General features: G+C 41.5%; 1 protein-coding gene across 11 annotated transcripts in view; it reads right to left on the bottom strand.

Annotated features, from left to right (window-relative positions):
- The window catches only part of MARK2 (microtubule affinity regulating kinase 2), a 190283-nt gene that overhangs the window by 41042 nt on the left and 130012 nt on the right, over nt 1–19229 (bottom strand). For all 11 annotated transcript variants that reach the window (XM_073554561.1, XM_073554569.1, XM_073554570.1 and 8 more), the window contains exon 6: nt 1807–1877. In XM_073554561.1, coding sequence (XP_073410662.1) covers nt 1807–1877 — 71 coding nt within the window. The remainder of the gene's footprint in view (nt 1–1806; nt 1878–19229) is intronic.

Raw genomic sequence — 19229 nt, 5'->3', positions numbered from 1 at the left:
ACAGACGTTATTGGCTGCTCATTATATAAATCATCATTTTCATCAATAATGATAACGTGTTATCCACTTTTATTGGCTAAGACCAAGTGATATAATCTACACGCTTTTACTCTCACCACTCTCATTTTATTACTTTTTTTTTTTATCACATGGGTTTCTTTGCCGTCATCAGTTTTTGCCTTTCACTATTCACTTTTGGCATTTATTTTATTTCACTTATCTTTGATTCATCCAATGAAATACATTTTTTTCACTTACTTGTTACTTTATTGCACTGCCCCATTGCAACACCCCTCCTTTCCAAATTCAGCCCCAGGTATCCGACTATACGTCATCAAATGGTTTCATTACTATTCCCTTTAAATCAACACTACGCCCCTTTGCTGTTTATTATCCCTTTCCATTCTGCCTATATTATCCAATATGGTGGCACCCTTGATCCCCCTTACAATGGCTGGTGGTGTGTGCATACATGCTGTGATCCAATGCCGTATTGCTTCACGAAGGTCATCAACAAAGCGTTGCCAGCATGTTTTTTACATCACTGGGTCATGATGCACCAGACATGCGTGCCAAGATGATGGTCATTATGAAAAAAACTTTAATCAGGCATAGAACTCGTGATGCATGCACCGCCTAATTGGCACAATTTGGCCTCTCTATACATACAAATTCAGAGCTGGACAATACATATGGCACATTGCCTTGAAAAAGCAGCTTTGTGGAACGCGCGTCGGGGCAGCGTGGAGACCACCCTAATCCTCTGACACTATGGGTAAGCCTAACTAATAATACTAATTTATGCATCTATCTATGGAACATATAAATTATATGGCTCCTTAATTAACATTCACTGCAAACACTGAGGGCCAAAGGTTTATGGCACTTGCTTTCTATTTAATCATAACCCATTTTCAGGCAATTATGGGTTTCTGAGAAGATTTATTTATGTGATCCATATAGGCTCATGGCACTTGCCTTTTTATATTTTTAGCCTATTTTTTATACTGGATAATGAGATTTTTGTACTGTCATATACCTCCAATATTTTGTATGTTAGGTATTTTTCATTAATTTAAATACATTTATATGTTTTAACCTATTTTGGTTGTTTGTGGCTACTCCATTTCCTGTGGATTCATAAGTTTCTGATAGTATATAGGAGCACTCCACGCCTTTATGCTCCCTATTAAATTAGGGGGATGGGGGGGGGGGACACACATTGGTTATGTTCCCGACCTGGTTATAGAAAATGCTTTATGAATATTTTGATAGTGTTAATTCTAAATAAGTAACATATTAAAAAGCAAGGAGGCAATAAAGTTTGACATCTCCATGACACTTGTGAAAGATTTCTTGTTTTTCTGCTTCTTACAATGTTGTAATGTGACACTGTCTTTAAAAAGGAAATAAATTAAAACATTGGCTCTGTCCTGAGCTAGATAACCCATACAAATGGTGAAGCTTTAAAGGCTAATTACAAAGGCCGTGACCTGGAAGAAAAACGCACAGGACCAAAGGCTAAAATGCCAGCATATGAGCGGGCTTCATCTACAAAAGCACTAAATAAATAAATAAATATATATATATATATATATATATATATATATATATATATATATATATATATATATATATATATATATATATATATATAAAAAATATATATATTGACACTAATGTTACATTCAAACAGCCTAACACAGTTATTAATATGATCTTGACATAACATATGACTGTAACATAGAAATAGCAAGGAATTTTAGCTAATCAACCAAAATCAATCATTAGATAATCTAAACTTACCTGCCGGAATTTAGACCGCGCCTCCTTCTCTTTCATTCTTCCATGTGCAACCAAGTAATCAAACACCTCCCCTAAGGTATCAAGCAAGAAAAATAATACATATATAGTTTAGCAACAAAGAGTATTTGGACAATAGGAGAATGACTGACTATTGTATTTTCATTTAAGCTTTGATCACACCTCTGTTGTTACTTTGATTCATAATGAAATCTAAAAACTCTGCAGGGCCACTACACAGGAGCCCCCAGGATTGCCTTCTACCACCCGGGCATCCACTGCTCTTTTCTTCATTAGCCTCATGTACATCAAGCTGCAATGATGATGTTGCTCCAGGTCGGCTAATCAAAAGCACAGCCAGAAACGAGGCCAGGTAAGAAGCGGTTGTCACCCCGTGGCCACAGACTACTGACAGGTCTGATACACCAGGTGCCTCAATCAATTGGCCCTAACCCTCAATATAACCATAGACTGCCCCAGTTGTTGGACAAAATTCTGGAAGCAAGACATTGAAGGCTAAAATAGCTTCCCCTGAATAAGTCCTATACCGTCTAAAGAAAATAAAGGGAGAGGATTTTGTTTTTCATTCCATATGCAGGGGAGTCAAACCAATTTTCATCCAAGGCGACAGCCACATTATGGTTGACTTCAAAAGACAAAGCGGCTCATGCAGATGTCTGTGAAACACAGTATGAGCAAGGACTGGCGAGGGTCTATAACACAGCTGTCGCTAGATAGTAGGGCTATAAGACAGCTGTCCCCGGCTAGAAGGGCTATAAGACAGCGGTCCCCGGCTAGAAGGGCTATAAGACAGCTGTCCCCGGCTAGAAGGGCTATAAGACAGCTGTCCCTGGCTAGTAGGGCTATAAGACAGCTGTCCCTGGCTAGTAGGGCTATAAGACAGCTGTCCCTGGCTAGTAGGGCTATAAGACAGCTGTCCCTGGCTAGTAGGGCTATAAGACAGCTGTCCCTGGCTAGTAGGGCTATAAGACAGCTGTCCCTGGCTAGTAGGGCTATAAGACAGCTGTCCCTGGCTAGTAGGGCTATAAGACAGCTGTCCCTGGCTAGTAGGGCTATAAGACAGCTGTCCCTGGCTAGTAGGGCTATAAGACAGCTGTCCCTGGCTAGTAGGGCTATAAGACAGCTGTCCCTGGCTAGTAGGGCTATAAGACAGCTGTCCCTGGCTAGTAGGGCTATAAGACAGCTGTCCCTGGCTAGTAGGGCTATAAGACAGCTGTCCCTGGCTAGTAGGGCTATAAGACAGCTGTCCCTGGCTAGTAGGGCTATAAGACAGCTGTCCCTGGCTAGTAGGGCTATAAGACAGCTGTCCCTGGCTAGTAGGGCTATAAGACAGCTGTCCCTGGCTAGTAGGGCTATAAGACAGCTGTCCCTGGCTAGTAGGGCTATAAGACAGCTGTCCCTGGCTAGTAGGGCTATAAGACAGCTGTCCCTGGCTAGTAGGGCTATAAGACAGCTGTCCCTGGCTAGTAGGGCTATAAGACAGCTGTCCCTGGCTAGTAGGGCTATAAGACAGCTGTCCCTGGCTAGTAGGGCTATAAGACAGCTGTCCCTGGCTAGTAGGGCTATAAGACAGCTGTCCCTGGCTAGTAGGGCTATAAGACAGCTGTCCCTGGCTAGTAGGGCTATAAGAAAGCTGTCCCTGGCTAGTAGGGCTATAAGACAGCTGTCCCTGGCTAGTAGGGCTATAAGACAGCTGTCCCTGGCTAGTAGGGCTATAAGACAGCTGTCCCTGTGTTGTAGGGCTATAAGACAGCTGTTCCCGGCTAGAAGGGCTATAAGACAGCTGTCCCTGTGTTGTAGGGCTATAAAACAGCTGTCCCCGGCTAGTAGGGCTATAAGACAGCTGTTCCCGGCTAGTAGGGCTATAAGACAGCTGTTCCTGGCTAGTAGGGCTATAAGACAGCTGTCCCCGGCTAGTAGGGCTATAAGACAGCTGTCCCCGGCTAGTAGGGCTATAAGACAGCTGTCCCCGGCTAGTAGGGCTATAAGACAGCTGTCCCCGGCTAGTAGGGCTATAAGACAGCTGTCCCCGGCTAGTAGGGCTATAAGACAGCTGTCCCTGTGTTGTAGGGCTATAAGACAGCTGTCCCCGGCTAGTAGGGCTATAAGACAGCTGTCCCCGACTAGTAGGGCTATAAGACAGATGTTCCCGGCTAGCAGGGCTATAAGACATCTGTCCCTGTCTAGTAGGGCTATAAGACAGCTGTCACAGTCTAATAAGGGTATAAGACAGCTGTCCCAGTCTAGTAGGGCTATAAGACAACTGTCCCCGGGTAGCAGGGCTATAAGACATATGTCCCTGTCTAGTAGGGCTATAAGACAGCTGTCCCTGTCTAGTAGGGCTACAAGACAGCTGTCCCCGGCTAGTAGGGCTCTAAGACAGCTGTCCCCGGCTAGTAGGGCTCTAAGACAGCTGTCCCTGGCTAGTAGGGCTATAAGACAGCTGACCCTGGGTAGTAGGGATAGAGAGAGCTGTGTCAGACCTAAGAGTCCAATATGGACTGCTCCCTATGCAAAATACAGGCTGCATCTGCTCCGATTCCAAGATGGAATCACACAAAAGTGCTGGCTGACTGCGGTCACTTGTTGGGCTGGCTGGCTGACTGCATTCACTCGCTCATAACAAAGCTGGCACCCACTCCTTGTGCAGGTGCCGCCTATGTGGACGTAGAACGCAGCCTGTACTTAGCAGAGGGAATGGCGTAAGCGGAAGGGGTGGGTACCATCTTAGATATTGAGCTCCGCGCACAGTTCCACACTGCTCTGACCATGGCTGTGGAGTCGGAGTCGGTATAAAATGGGCCAACTTAGACTCCTAAAATATATAATAAATTAGGTACAGTATTTCAATGCAAAATGTGCTGAATATTTTTTTATAGGAATTTGGGAAAGTTATGAAATGTCCTATAAATGGCTGTTCTATTCCTGATCTAAGGCTACATTCACACACAGCGTTTTTGCTGCGTTTTTTGAGGATACAGTTTTCAGCTGCAAAAGCAGATCAACTTTTTAAAAAAACTGCATCACCTGAAAGGTTTTTGAGCTCATAGATAATGTTTTCAATAGCAAAAGCAGATTAGAAATCTGCTCTATCCAATGGTGTTTCTCTGGAAAGAGAAAGTATTAGAAAATTAGTGATTGAAGAAGCCCCTTAAACAAAAGGAAGATCTTAAAAAGACTCTCAAAAGACACTTCATGTTTCTTAAAATGGATGCCTGCACACGTCACAGAGTGAACTATTTTGCCATCAATGTTCGATATGTTTGTGACAACAAAGAAATTATTACCAAGACACTGGCAGTAAATGATACTAAAGCTCATCACAGCAGCCAGTTTCTCCAGGCCTTAGTGGAAAAAGTTCTGCAAGATTACGAACTCAAAAAAGAACAGGTTCTTGCTATTGTAACGGACAATGCTTCAAACATGATAAGTACAATTACACTGAAATTATACTGTAGAAATAGATGATCTTGTAGAAGCTGCTTTTAAACACTTTCATATTCATCACATGCGCTGTGTTGTGCACACGCTGCAGCTGGCAATAAGAGAGAGTCTGCAAGAGGGACATGCTGGAAATCTGATTGGAAAAGTGAGGAAATTGGTTATTGCCGCCAGAACCCCTAAAATTAATTCCATCTTGAAGAGACGTGCTGGGAAAGGGGCAATTGTGGATCAAGCCACTCGGTGGGGCAGCACCTATTTAATGACTGAGCGATTGCTTGAGCTGAAACCCTTCCTTGTAGATATGGCCAACCCTCAGGTAACCCTAAATGAAGGTCAATGGACACAGGTGGCTGAATTGAAGGAATTGCTTAATCACCCATTTACCGTGACTAAAAAATTACAAGCTGAGGATTTAACTCCTGGCATTTTCATAAGGGAGTGGAAGAACTTAATATTTTTGCCTGTCCCAAAGAGGAGGTTTAATCACAGATGGCATTTCTGCTTCAATGAAACGGAGAGAGACACAGCTATTGGAAAATAAAAATTTTCTGGCAGCTGTTTATGTGGACCCAAGTCATCGTATACTGCTTTATGATCAACAGCTTACTAAAGGAAAAGAAGCTCTGACTGAGGTAGCAGTTAAGATGAGTGGCCTACAGGAGGACTGCCAGGTGCAAGAGGACTTGGGTCCTGACAGTGCTACTGCTGCCATATCTTCATCCTCATCATATGAGGAGTTTGACTTTGCCTGCTCCATGTCATCCAAATACTTGTCAAAGTGTTGCCGCAAGGAAAAAGATTTCACTCCGTCTCCTTTAGCAAGCAGATTGACCATATTTCAGCAAAATGTTTCACTTGCTCTCAAAGAAATAGAAAAATTCAACCGTTCATTAAAACTGACTGTGCATGAGGCAATTCCTTTATACCCGGAAATAGAGAGATATAGTGCCCATGTGGTTACGGCTTCACCTCCAACCCAAGTTAGTGTAGAGAGGTTGTTCTCTAGCCTTAAAATTATTAGGTCAGATTTGAGGTGATCTATGAAGGAAGATCTGATGGCGTCAATTCTATTTCTTAGAACAAATTCATAGACTGCACAAATGTTATGTTTTTGTTGAAAACTGTTTTTTGCCACTTACATAGTTTATTACATAGTGATATACACACACACACATATATATATATATATATATATATATATATATATATATATATATATATATATATATATATATATATACAGTGGGGAAAAAAAGTATTTAGTCAGTCAGCAATAGTGCAAGTTCCACCACTTAAAAAGATGAGAGGCGTCTGTAATTTACATCATAGGTAGACCTCAACTATGGGAGACAAACTGAAAAAAAAAAATCCAGAAGATCACATTGTCTGTTTTTTTTTCATTTTATTTGCATATTATGGTGGAAAATAAGTATTTGGTCAGAAACAAGCAATCAAGATTTCTGGCTCTCACAGACCTGTAACTTCTTCTGTAAGAGTCTCCTCTTTCCTCCACTCATTACCTGTAGTAATGGCACCTGTTTAAACTTGTTATCAGTATAAAAAGACACCTGTGCACACCCTCAAACAGTCTGACTCCAAACTCCACTATGGTGAAGACCAAAGAGCTGTCAAAGGACACCAGAAACAAAATTGTAGCCCTGCACCAGGCTGGGAAGACTGAATCTGCAATAGCCAACCAGCTTGGAGTGAAGAAATCAACTGTGGGAGCAATAATTAGAAAATGGAAGACATACAAGACCACTGATAATCTCCCTCGATCTGGTGCTCCACGCAAAATCCCACCCCGTGGGGTCAGAATGATCACAAGAACGGTGAGCAAAAATCCCAGAACAACGCGGGGGGACCTAGTGAATGAACTGCAGAGAGCTGGGACCAATGTAACAAGGCCTACCATAAGTAACACACTACGCCACCATGGACTCAGATCCTGCAGTGCCAGACGTGTCCCACTGCTTAAGCCTGTACATGTCCGGGCCCGTCTGAAGTTTGCTAGAGAGCATTTGGATGATCCAGAGGAGTTTTGGGATTATGTCCTATGGTCTGATGAAACCAAACTGGAACTGTTTGGTAGAAACACAACTTGTCGTGTTTGGAGGAAAAAGAATACTGAGTTGCATCCAAACACCATACCTACTGTAAAGCATGGTGGTGGAAACATCATGCTTTGGGGCTGTTTCTCTGCAAAGGGGCCAGGACGACTGATCCGGGTACATGAAAGAATGAATGGGGCCATGTATCGTGAGATTTTGAGTGCAAACCTCCTTCCATCAGCAAGGGCATTGAAGATGAAACGTGGCTGGGTCTTTCAACATGACAATGATCCAAAGCACACCGCCAGGGCAACGAAGGAGTGGCTTCGTAAGAAGCATTTCAAGGTCCTGGAGTGGCCTAGCCAGTCTCCAGATCTCAACCCTATAGAAAACCTTTGGAGGGAGTTGAAAGTCCGTGTTGCCAAGCGAAAAGCCAAAAACATCACTGCTCTAGAGGAGATCTGCATGGAGGAATGGGCCAACATACCAACAACAGTGTCTGGCAACCTTGTGAAGACTTACAGAAAACGTTTGACCTCTGTCATTGCCAACAAAGGATATATCACAAAGTATTGAGATGAAATTTTGTTTCTGACCAAATACTTATTTTCCACCATAATATGCAAATAGAATGAAAAAAAAAAACAGACAATGTGATTTTCTGGATTTTTTTTTTCTCAGTTTGTCTCCCATAGTTGAGGTCTACCTATGATGTAAATTACAGACGCCTCTCATCTTTTTAAGTGGTGGAACTTGCACTATTGCTGACTGACTAAATACTTTTTTTCCCCACTGTATATATATATACACACATACACACACTAGCTGAAGAGCCCGGCGTTGCCCGGGCATAGTAACCAACTGTGGTTAGTTATAACAAATTATAATGATTGTATACAAAGACCTTTCTAATGATCTTTTTACTCTTAGACCTGTGACGGGTACAAGGGGGCATCCTCTATGTCTGGAGGAAAGAAGGTTTAAGCATACTCACAGATGCGGATTCTTTACTGTAAGAGCAGTGAGACTATGGAACTCTCTGAAATATGATGTTGTAATGAGTGATTCACTACTAAAATTTAAGAAGGGACTGGATGCCTTTCTTGAAAAGTATAATATTACAGGGTATATACACTAGTCTCCTTAATATTGCGTTGATCCAGGGAGCTAGTCTGATTGCCGTATGTGGAGTCGGGAAGGAATTTCTTCCCCCAATGTGAAGCTTACTGTTGCCACATGGGTTTTTTTTGCCTTCCTCTGGATCAACATGTTAGGGCAAGTTAGGATAGGATATGGGTTGAACTAGATGGACTTAAAGTCTCCCTTCAACCTTAATAACTATGTTACTATGTTACTATGTATTGCACATAAAAACCGTGCATCTAATCCTATCCTGTGTGATTCCGACTACTGAGCTGTGTATCTAATCCTATTCTGTGTGATACTGACTGCTGAGCCGTGTATCTAATATTATTCTGTGTGATACTGTGTGCTGAGCTGCGTATCTAATCCTTTCCTGTCTGATACTGTCTGCTGAGCCGTGTATCTAATCCTATCCTGTGTGATACTGACTGCTGAGCTGTGTATCTAATCCTATCCTGTGTGATACTGACTGCTGAGCCGTGTATCTAATTCTATCCTGTGTGATACTGACTGCTGAGCCGTGTATCTAATCCTCTCCTGTGTGATACTGACTGCTGAGCTGTGTATCTAATCCTATCCTGTGTGATACTGACTGCTGAGCCGTGTATCTTATCCTATCCTGTGTGATACTGACTGCGGAGCCGTGTATCTAATCCTATTCTGTGTGATACTGGGCTCCCCCTGCAGTCTGTGTCAGAGGGTGGTCCGTGTTGGCACGGTAATAAATTGTGTTATTTCCAGCTTTACAGAAGGACGATAACACCATAGAAATGATAAGAATAATAGACCTCAGTTATCACCACTGTCTACAAAGAAAACTGTTGCTGATAGCAACCAATCACAGCTCATTTTTCATCTTTTAAACAGCTCTAGGACAGTGTGGCGAGTTTTGAGTGGGGACTTTTGTGTTTTGACTTTTATGTGGCGAGGTTGGTGTATGTGTGGTGAAATGTGTGCTGAGGGTGGTATATGTGTTGAAGCACGTGGTAGTGTGTGGCGCATTTTGTGTGTGTGTTCATATCCCCGTGTGTGGTGAGTGTCCCATGTCAGGGCCCCACCTTAGCAACTGTACGGTATATACTCTTTGGCGCCATCGCTCTCATTCTTTAAGTCCCCCTTGTTCACATCTGGCAGCTGTCAATTTGTCTCCAACACTTTTCCTTTCACTTTTTCCCCATTATGTAGATAGGGGCAAAATTGTTTGGTGAATTGGAATGTGCGGGGTTAAAATTTCGCCTCACAACATAGCTTAGGACGCTCTCGTGGTCCAGACGTGTGACTGTGCAAAATTTTGTGGCTGTAGCTGCGACGGTGCGGATGCCAATCCCGGACATGCACACATACATACACACACACCCACATTGAGCTATATATATATATATATATATATATATATATATATAAATAATCGATATTACACAGCGTATTACATATTTACAATTTATTACTGTTTTTTGTGTTCTAAAGTTGTATTCCAATAAATATATTATGTTCTATCTAAATATCTTGATTATTGGATCATAGAAATGATTAAATGTCTGATGTTCACATTGTACTACAATAAATTTTTCACTTAAATATAAGCAATATATGTGGGAGTTGGAGTCGGTGTAAGGGAAATTGAGGAGTCGGAGTCGCAGGTTTGGGTTACCGACTTCACAGCCCTGGCTCTCTGTATGGAGAAAGTAAAACGCTGATCCTATGTTGGATTTTGCAGGCCACATAAAATGTTATGGCGGGCCTTGAGTATGACAACTCTGCATAGGTTTACTCTTTGAAATGTAAAAAAAAAAAAAAAAAAAAATGTTGCTATGTCCACTTTTTATTGCTCCAATGTGTTTAAATGAAAATAAAAAAAGTGCACATATTAAAAAAGAGCTATAAATAAGGACCTGATGGGCCTGAAGACATAAGCCATTATTGTGTATATGTTTTTAATGAAGTCCAATCCGTTTTTAGCACTGAGAGTGACCGTTTCCTACAGCATTGTTCACTATATTGAAACTGGAAAGCACCTGGACCCACACTAATCAAAACTTCTGATAACTTTTTACATGTCATAGAGACATGTAGAAGTGCAGTCACGCTTTAAAAGTCCAATGGGATATCAATATTAATCATTCAGCGGGTGTTCTCCAATCCCTTCTTTTAAAAAGAAAAAAAAAAAAATTCAACAGATAACCTATTTAATATGAATACACTATACTTGCTTTCATCAACCATGCAGGTTCATTTGGCGCTGCTAAGTTTAAGGTCCCAAGATGATTTTTTTAGTGAGTTTTTTATGCTGCTTATTTAAAAAAAAAAAAAAAAAATTGCCTTACAGTTCCAGGAAAGTGGATGGGATTTCTAGAAATCTCATGTCCCCTGTGTGCTTTCTTACACTGCGTAAACTGAACTGCAGTGCGTTTTTGAAATCTGCAACAAGTCAACTTTTCTTGCAAGTACGCTGAAATTTATGCGTGGATTTTCCCCAAATAATTGCACTAGAGGTGTAAAGGACAAGTTTAAAAAAAGCATACATTTTTATTGCATTTCCACTGAAGAAATGCCCTAAATACACATATGGATCACACTTGACTGTATGAATAAAGCTTTGACAAAGTCATATAGAAGAACGTAACTCACCTATTGTAGCAGAAATGCTACAGAAAATCTGCAACATCAAAAAATGCACCAAAAATCCATTGTGGGAGCAAAGCGTCATTTGCAGAAAGCTCAAACTATTATCTTTCCAATGGGCAACCTATAAATGATATGTAGTCTGGACCCCGAACTTAAACATGTGATTAAAGACTAGCCCCTTCACTACCAAGGGTGGTTTGCACGTTAACTCCCGGGCCAATTTTTACAATTCTGACCACTGTCCCTTTATGAGGTAACTAGATTATGGCCCGATGCCATCGCATCGGGAGGATGCCATCGCATCGGGAGGATGCCATCGCATCACACCTCTTGCCATGTTAACCCTCAACACACAGACTCCTCAACACACACTCCTCTCACCATCTCCACTCACTCTTTCACTCCACATACGACCCCTTCTCTCACTCCATCTCTCATACTCACGCCGTCATCGCCGCTGCTCCACGATCCCCGACATCTTCTTCCGCCGGCGCCATCCTGGATCCAGACGTTGTCCACGCCAGCGACATGTTCTTGCGGCGACGCCATCTTGAGTATCGTGAAATCCCGCGATAGTCAAGATGGCGTTGCCGTAAGAACATGTCGCCGGCGTGGACGACGTCGGGATCCAAAATGGCGTCGGCGAAATCTCGCGAGTTTTCGCCGACGCCATTTTGGATCCCGACTTCGTCCTCGCCGGCGACATGTTCTTGCGGCGACGCCATCTTGACTATCGCGGGATTTCGCCGATCCAAAATGGCGTCGCCGCAAGAACATGTCGCCGGCGTGGACGACGTCGGGATCCAAAATGGCGTCGGCGAAATCTCGCGAGTTTTCGCCAACGCCATTTTGGATCCCGACGTCGTCCTCGCCGGCGACATGTTCTTGCGGCGACGCCATCTTGACTATCGCGGGATTTCGCCGATCCAAAATGGCGTCGCCGCAAGAACATGTCGCCGGCGTGGAGGACGTCTGGATCCAGGATGGCGCCGGCGGAAGATGTCGGGGATCGTGGAGCAGCGGCGATGACGGCGTGAGTATGAGAGACGGAGTGAGAGAAGGGGTCGTATGTGGAGTGAAAGAGTGAGTGGACATGAGTGGAGATGGTGAAAGGTGAGTGGAGTGTGTGTGTTGAGGGTTAACATGGAAAAAGGTGTGCGGTGACGTCACCGGTTACAACTGGACGGAAGTTGTTACAACCGGAAGTTGCTTAGGGCATTTATTATTATAGATAACTCTGAAACGCTTCCATGGATCCCGGTGATTCTGACATTGTTTTCTCGTGACATATTGTACTTCATGTTAGTGGTAAAATTTCATTCATATAACTTGCGTTTATTTGTGAGAAAAATGGAAATTTGGCGAAAATTTCGCAATTTTCCAACTTTGAATTTTTATGCCCTTAAATCACAGAGATACGGCACACAAAAAAGTTAATAAGTAACATTTGCCACATGTTTACTTTACATCAGCACAATTTTGGAACCAAAATTTTTATTTGTTAGTAAGATATAAGGGTTAAAAGTTGACCAGCGATTTCTCATTTTTGAAACACCATTTTATTTTTACGGACCATATCACATTTGAAGCCACGTTGAGGGGTCTATATGATAGAAAATACCCAAAAGTGACACCATTCTAAAAACTGCACCCCTTAAGGTGCTTAAAACCACATTCAAGGAGTTTATTAACCCTTCAGGTGCTTCACAGGAATTTTTTGAATATTTAAAAAAAAAAATAACATTTAATTTTTTTTCAAAAAAAAAATTACTTCAGGTTCAATTTTTTTTATTTTACCAAGGGTAACAGGAGAAATTGGACTGCAAAAATTATTGTGCAATTTGTCCTGAGCACGCTGATACCTGATATGTGGGGGGGAACCACTGTTTCGGCGCATGGCAGAGCTCAGAAGGGAAGGAGCGCCGTTTGACTTTTTCAATGCAAAATTGGCTGGAATTCTGATCGGACGCCATGTCACGTTTGGAGAGCCCCTGATGTACCTAAACAGTGGAAACCCCCCATAAATGACCCCATTTGGAAACTAGACCCCCTAAGGAACTTAACTAGATATGTGGTGAGAACTTTAAACCCACAAGGGCTTCACAGAAGTTTATAATGTAATTAAATGTAATGTAATTAAAAAATCATTTTTTCCACAAAATGATCTTTTCACCCCCAATTTTTATTTTCCCAAGGGTAACAGGACCCTAAAAGTTATTGTGCAATTTGTCCTGAGTACGCTGATACCCCATATGTGGGTGTAAATGACTATTTGGGCACATGGCAGAGCTCGGAAGGGAAGCAGCGCCATTTGACTTTTTTGGCTGGAATTGAGATCGGACACCATGTCGCGTTTGGAAAGCCCCTGATGTACCAAAACAGTGGAAACCCCCCACAAATGACACCATTTTGGAAACTAGACCCCCCAAGGAACTTATCTAGATGTGTGGTGAGAACTTTGAACCCCCAAGTGCTTCACAGAAGTTTATAACGCCCAGGCGTGAAAATAAAAAAAAAAAATTTTTCCACAAAAATTATATTTTTGCCCCAAAATGTTTATTTTCCTAAGGGCAACAGGAGAAATAGGACCCCAAAAGTTGTTTTGCAAATTGTCCTGAGTAGGCGGATACCCCATATGAGGGGATAAAACACTGTTCGGGTGCATGGCAGAGCTTGGAAGGGAAGGAGCACCATTTGACTTTTTCAACGAAGAATTGGCTGGAATTGAGATCAGACGCCATGTTGCATTTGGAGAGCACCTGATGTGCGCAAATAGTGGAAACCCCCAATTCTAACCCTAACCCTAGCCCTAACGGGAAAATGGAAATAAATACATTTTTTTTATTTTATTATTTTTCCCTAACTAAGGGGGTGATAACGGGGGGTTTGATTTACTATTTATGGTGGTTTTTATGTTTGGCGGCTGTCGCACGCTAAAAGACGCTTTTTATTGTAAAAATAGTTTTTGCATCACCACATATTGAGAGCTATAATTTTTCCATATTTTGACCCACCGAGTCATGTGAGGTCTTATTTTTTGCGGGACGAGTTGACGCTTTTATTGGTATCATGTTCGGGAATGTGACATTTTTTGATCGCTTTTTATTTCATTTTTTGGGACGCAGAATTTACAAAAACCAGCGTTTCATGAATTTCTTTTGGGTGGTGCGTTTACGCCGTTCCGGGTGCGGTAAAATTTATAAGGCGGTTTTATTCTTCGGGTCAGTACGGTTACAGCGATACCTCATTTAGGTCGTTTTTTTTATGTTTTGGCGCTTTTATGCAATGAAAACAATTTTATATAAAAAATAATTATTTTTGCATCACTTTATTCTGCGAGCTATAACTTTTTTATTTTTTCGCTGATGATGCTGTATGGCAGCTGTTTTTTTGCGGGACAAGATGACGTTTTCAGCGGTACCATGGATATTTATATGCGTCTTTTTGATCGCGGGTTATTGCACTTTTTGTTCGGTGGTATGATAATAAATCATTATTTTTTGCTTCGTTTTTTATTTTTATTTTTTAAGGGGTTCGCGTAAGGGGTTAACTATTGAGACAGTTTTATAGGGCGGGTCATTACGGACGCGGCGATACCAAATATGTGTACTTTTATTTTATTTCCAAAAAATGAATTTATTGGGGAATATTTTTTTTTTTTTTTTTAATTTATTTAGCGATTTTTTTAAATTATTTTTGCACTTTTTTTTTTTTTTTTTTTTTTTAACTTTATTACAATGTCCCAGGGGGGACATAACTGTCCTGTGACAGATCGCTGATCTGTCACATCACAGATCACTGTGACAGATCAGCGATCTGTCACAGGCACTGCATAGGCTTCCTCATGCCTGCGCTTTGCAGGCACTGAGGAAGCCAGCTTCCTGCAGGCCCCCGGAGGTCCCCGTCGCCATATTGGATCATGGGACCTGCAGGAAAGGAGCCCCCCGCAGCAACGCTGCACATTGCGCTGCCGTGGGGGGCTCAGGGAAGCACGGAGGGAGCCCCCTCCCTGCCGATGCTTCCCTTTAACCCTCGGTACACCGCGATCGTGTTTGATCGCGGTGTGCAAGGGGTTACCGTGTCGGGGGCGGTCCGTGACCGCCCCTGACACATTGTGCCGGGTGTCGGCTATGATAATTAGCTGACACTCGGCCGCGATTAGCGGCGCTCACCACGTGGGCGCCGCTGATCGCGGTGACGTAATATTCCGTCCATGGTAATTAGGTCCATGGTCACATGGACGGAATATTACGTCAATTGTAGGTAAGGGGCTAGTGATGAGCGAATGTGCTTGGATAAGGTCTTATATGAGCATGCTCAGGTGCTACTACTGCTGCTCATAATGCCAGGCCAAATGTATAATTCTGAAAAACAAGACTACGCCCACAGGCTAAATTGTGCCGAGTCTTTGGATCAAACACTTTGTGATCTAAAATACTGAGCCTGGCTTATTATTATTTCCGGATATAATATTATGTGAACAAAAAAAGTACAAAGATCATAGAATCCTACAATGTTAGAGCTGTAAGGGACCTCCTGGGCCATCTGGTCCAACCCCCTGCTCAAAGCAGGATTTGTTAAATCATCCAAGACAGATATCTGTCCAGACTCTGTTTGAAGACTTCTATTGAAGGAGAACTCACCACTTCTCGTGGCAGCTTGTTCCACTCATTGATCACTCTAACTGTCAAAAAGTTTTTTCTAATATCTAATCTGTGTCTCCTCCCATTCAGTTTCATCCCATTGCTTCAAGTCTTTCCTTGGGCAAATGAGAATAAAGATGATCCTTCTACAATGTGACAGCCCTTTAGATATTTGTAGACAGCTATTAAGTCTCCTCTGGGATAAGTGAAGATTTCAACTATCCAGACAAAACTAACAGGTCAAGCAAAATCTTATCCTCTCTTGCTGACAATTTTATCTTCCAAAAGGTAGGGGAGAAAACAAGGGGATTTTCTACCTTGGATCTAATCCTTATAAAGAGGGAGGAAATGGTTGAGGAGGTATAAGTGGCTGGGACCCTAGGAGGTAGCGACCATGCTATTTTAAAATTTTGGATAACTAGAGGAGGAAGACCTGTGAAGTCTCAAACTTCAAGGTTAGATTTCAGAAAGGCAGATTTTAAGGGACTCAGACAGAGAATTGGAGGGATCCAATGGCTTGATATCCTTAAGGACAAAAATGTCCAGGAAGGATGGGAAATTTTAAAAATGAGAATCTCAAAGCACAATCATTAACAATTCCAAAAAGCGGGAAGAAAACAAAGCATTTAAGGAAACCAGGATGGATGAACACAGAACTTAAGCAAATGTTAAAAAAGAAGAAAGAAATGTTTATCAAATGGAAAGAGGGAGGCATATCTAAAGAAGAATATAATTCTGTCTGCAGAACCTGCAGGGCACAAATCAGATTATCTAAAGCGGACAATGAATTGAGGCTTGCAAGAGATGTCAAAAGCAATAAAAAAGGATTTTGGGGATATGTCAAAAGTAAAAGAAAAGTCAAAGCTGCTATAGGATTTTTACAGGATGAAAATTATGAAATGGTAAGACAGGATGTTGAGAAGGCCGAACTTTAAAATTCCTATTTTGCATCTGTTTTCTCTCAGAAAGCAAATGTAACATCAACCTATCTTCACGGTCCTATTAAATGAATAGAAGATTCTAGGATATCTATAAACAGAAAGATAGTGAGGAAATACTTAGCTAACCTAAATGAATTCAAGTCTCCAGGTCCAGATGAATTACACCCCAGAGTACTGAAGGAGATAGACGAAATTTTTGAACCATTCTCCATAATCTTTGAATTCTTGGAGAACAGGAGAAGTCCCAGAAGACTGGAGAAGAGCAAATATTGCTCTTATCTTCAAAAAAGTGGAAGAAGTTGGACCAAGGGAATTATAGGCTGGTGAGTCTGACTTCTATACCAGGAAAGATCTTTGAACAAATTGTTAAACAACATGTATGTCAGTACCTGGATAAGAATGAAGAGATTAAACAGAGTCAGCATGGGTTTGTAACCAATAAGTCATGTCAGACTAACTTAAGTTCCCTCTATGACAGAATCACTGACTGGGTGGATGAGGGAAATGCTGTAGATATAGTATATCTGGACTTCAGCAAAGCATTTGACAAAGTATCTCACACGATCCTTATTGAAAAAATGACTAAGTATGGAATGGACAAGGCAACTGTTAAGTGGATTCATAACTGGCTTAGTTATCGGACCCAAAGAGTGGTCGTTAATGGCTGCACATCCAGATGGAAGAATGTCTCAAGTGGGGTACCACAGAGTTCTGTCCTGGGCCCTGTATTGTTCAACATCTTTATTATTTAGATGAAGGAATTGAGGGTACACTGATTAAATTTGCTGATGACACAAAGCTAGGAGGGATAGCTAATACTAGAGAAGAGAGAGAGGATTCAAAAAGATATAAATAAACTGGAGCAGCGGGCAGCAACTAACAGAATGGTTTTTAACAGGGAAAAATGCAAAGTACTACATCTGGGAAATAGAAATGAAAAAAGTATATACAGAATGGGGGGAATAGGGCTAAGCAACAGCACATGTGAAAAAGACTTGGGTATACTAATAGATCACAGACTGAATATGAGTCAACAGTGTGATGCAGCAGCAAAAAAGGCAAATGCAATTCTAGGATGTATTAACAGAAGCATACAGTCTAGTGAAGTCATTACTGCCCTCTACTCCTCTGTTGCAGAAGATCATCTTCTGCAACACAGAAGTGAGGTGAACAGTAGTGTAGTGGAAGACTAGTGCTGATATTCTGCCAACATCTCAAGACTAAAGCAAATACTAGTCCAAAAAGGAGATCACTACTAACGTTTGCAGCTTGTTTTGCCATAAATAGAATTGCTGCTATCAACTCAATCTGCTTTAGAAATGTCTATAGATAAAATACCAGATATATTTGTATCTTACCCATCATATACACATCTGGATGGGTTATATGGAAGCAATATCACTCCTACTGCTATGGTTACAAATCTATGACTACATTTTAACATACTGTAAGTAGGAAATCTCAGAGGTGTGAACAGGTAATTATTAAATTATACAGGACTATGTATGGACAGTAGAACAAAAGATATATATATTTTTTTTCCCCTTTTTGGAGAAAAAAAAGCATTCTCATGGTCTCTTATCTAGGGCAATGGATTTTTACGTAAAGCGAAAAAGAAATATGCAACGGCCGTTGTCCAGCACCTCCCTCTCCTAGCATTCCTCTTACGTCCTGCATGTCCACATATCTATTGATGGAATTCATGTGAAATAAAGACTCACAGTTTTTCAGCTATATCGGTGAGTGCTGCATATTTCTTTCTTTTTCGCTTTACATTGAAATATTCATGTTTTTTCATGCAAGCGCCTCCGTTTTTTGACTGAAATATATACCGCAATACTTCAGATAAATAGCTCCGTCTGTTAATGTGGTGATTTGTGTGCCCTAGTTTGCCGTTCATCTGTTTGCTCTTTGCTGGGATCAGTGGATTTTTACGTTGCAGGTCTTAGGAGATCGAACGCATTTTAATATTCTGTTTGTCTGTACCAGTTTTTTTGCAGATAACTAATGTAAAACAGAAGTAGAAGACTGGCATTACGCTGGATGGGAGGTTCATCTCCTTCACTCGGGTCCTGGGTCAGCTTGGTGAATTCGATTATCCCATATTAACGTACGTTATATCAAAACAGAGGGTGCCCGGGTAAACTCGAAAAGATTTGGGAGAGGTGGAATTCCTCTCACCTCACTTTGTAGAGTAGAGATGTCGTATAGTAAACAGCTAATTATGTGGAAGTAGGCTGCGGAATAGTTTAAGTTTATGTTCTTGTAGATGTAGGCACGTTTAGAAGCTAGGTAGATGTCATCACTGAAATAATAACACAAAGCCATTGTGATTTAATTGGTATTATGTTTTACTTTATTCTGTATGCAGATGGTGTGCACATTTGCTTTACATTTTAATGTCATACGAAGCATATGTATGTCATGTAGCAAGCTTAAATTTATATGCCAATGTGTGTATTGTATATTTGTTTGCGGTTTAATAAACGAATTTAAAAAAAAAAAAACAGAAGTAGAAGGACCCCTGCCACACCGATGATTAAATGGTCCGATTGGGT

This window comes from Dendrobates tinctorius, unplaced genomic scaffold (assembly GCF_039654945.1).
Source record: "Dendrobates tinctorius isolate UK_male_01 unplaced genomic scaffold, ASM3965494v1 ptg000211l, whole genome shotgun sequence".
In the NCBI taxonomy this organism is placed as follows: Eukaryota; Metazoa; Chordata; class Amphibia; order Anura; family Dendrobatidae; genus Dendrobates; species Dendrobates tinctorius.
Note: the sequence above shows the minus strand (reverse complement) of the source record. Positions and strands in the feature narration are given on the sequence as shown.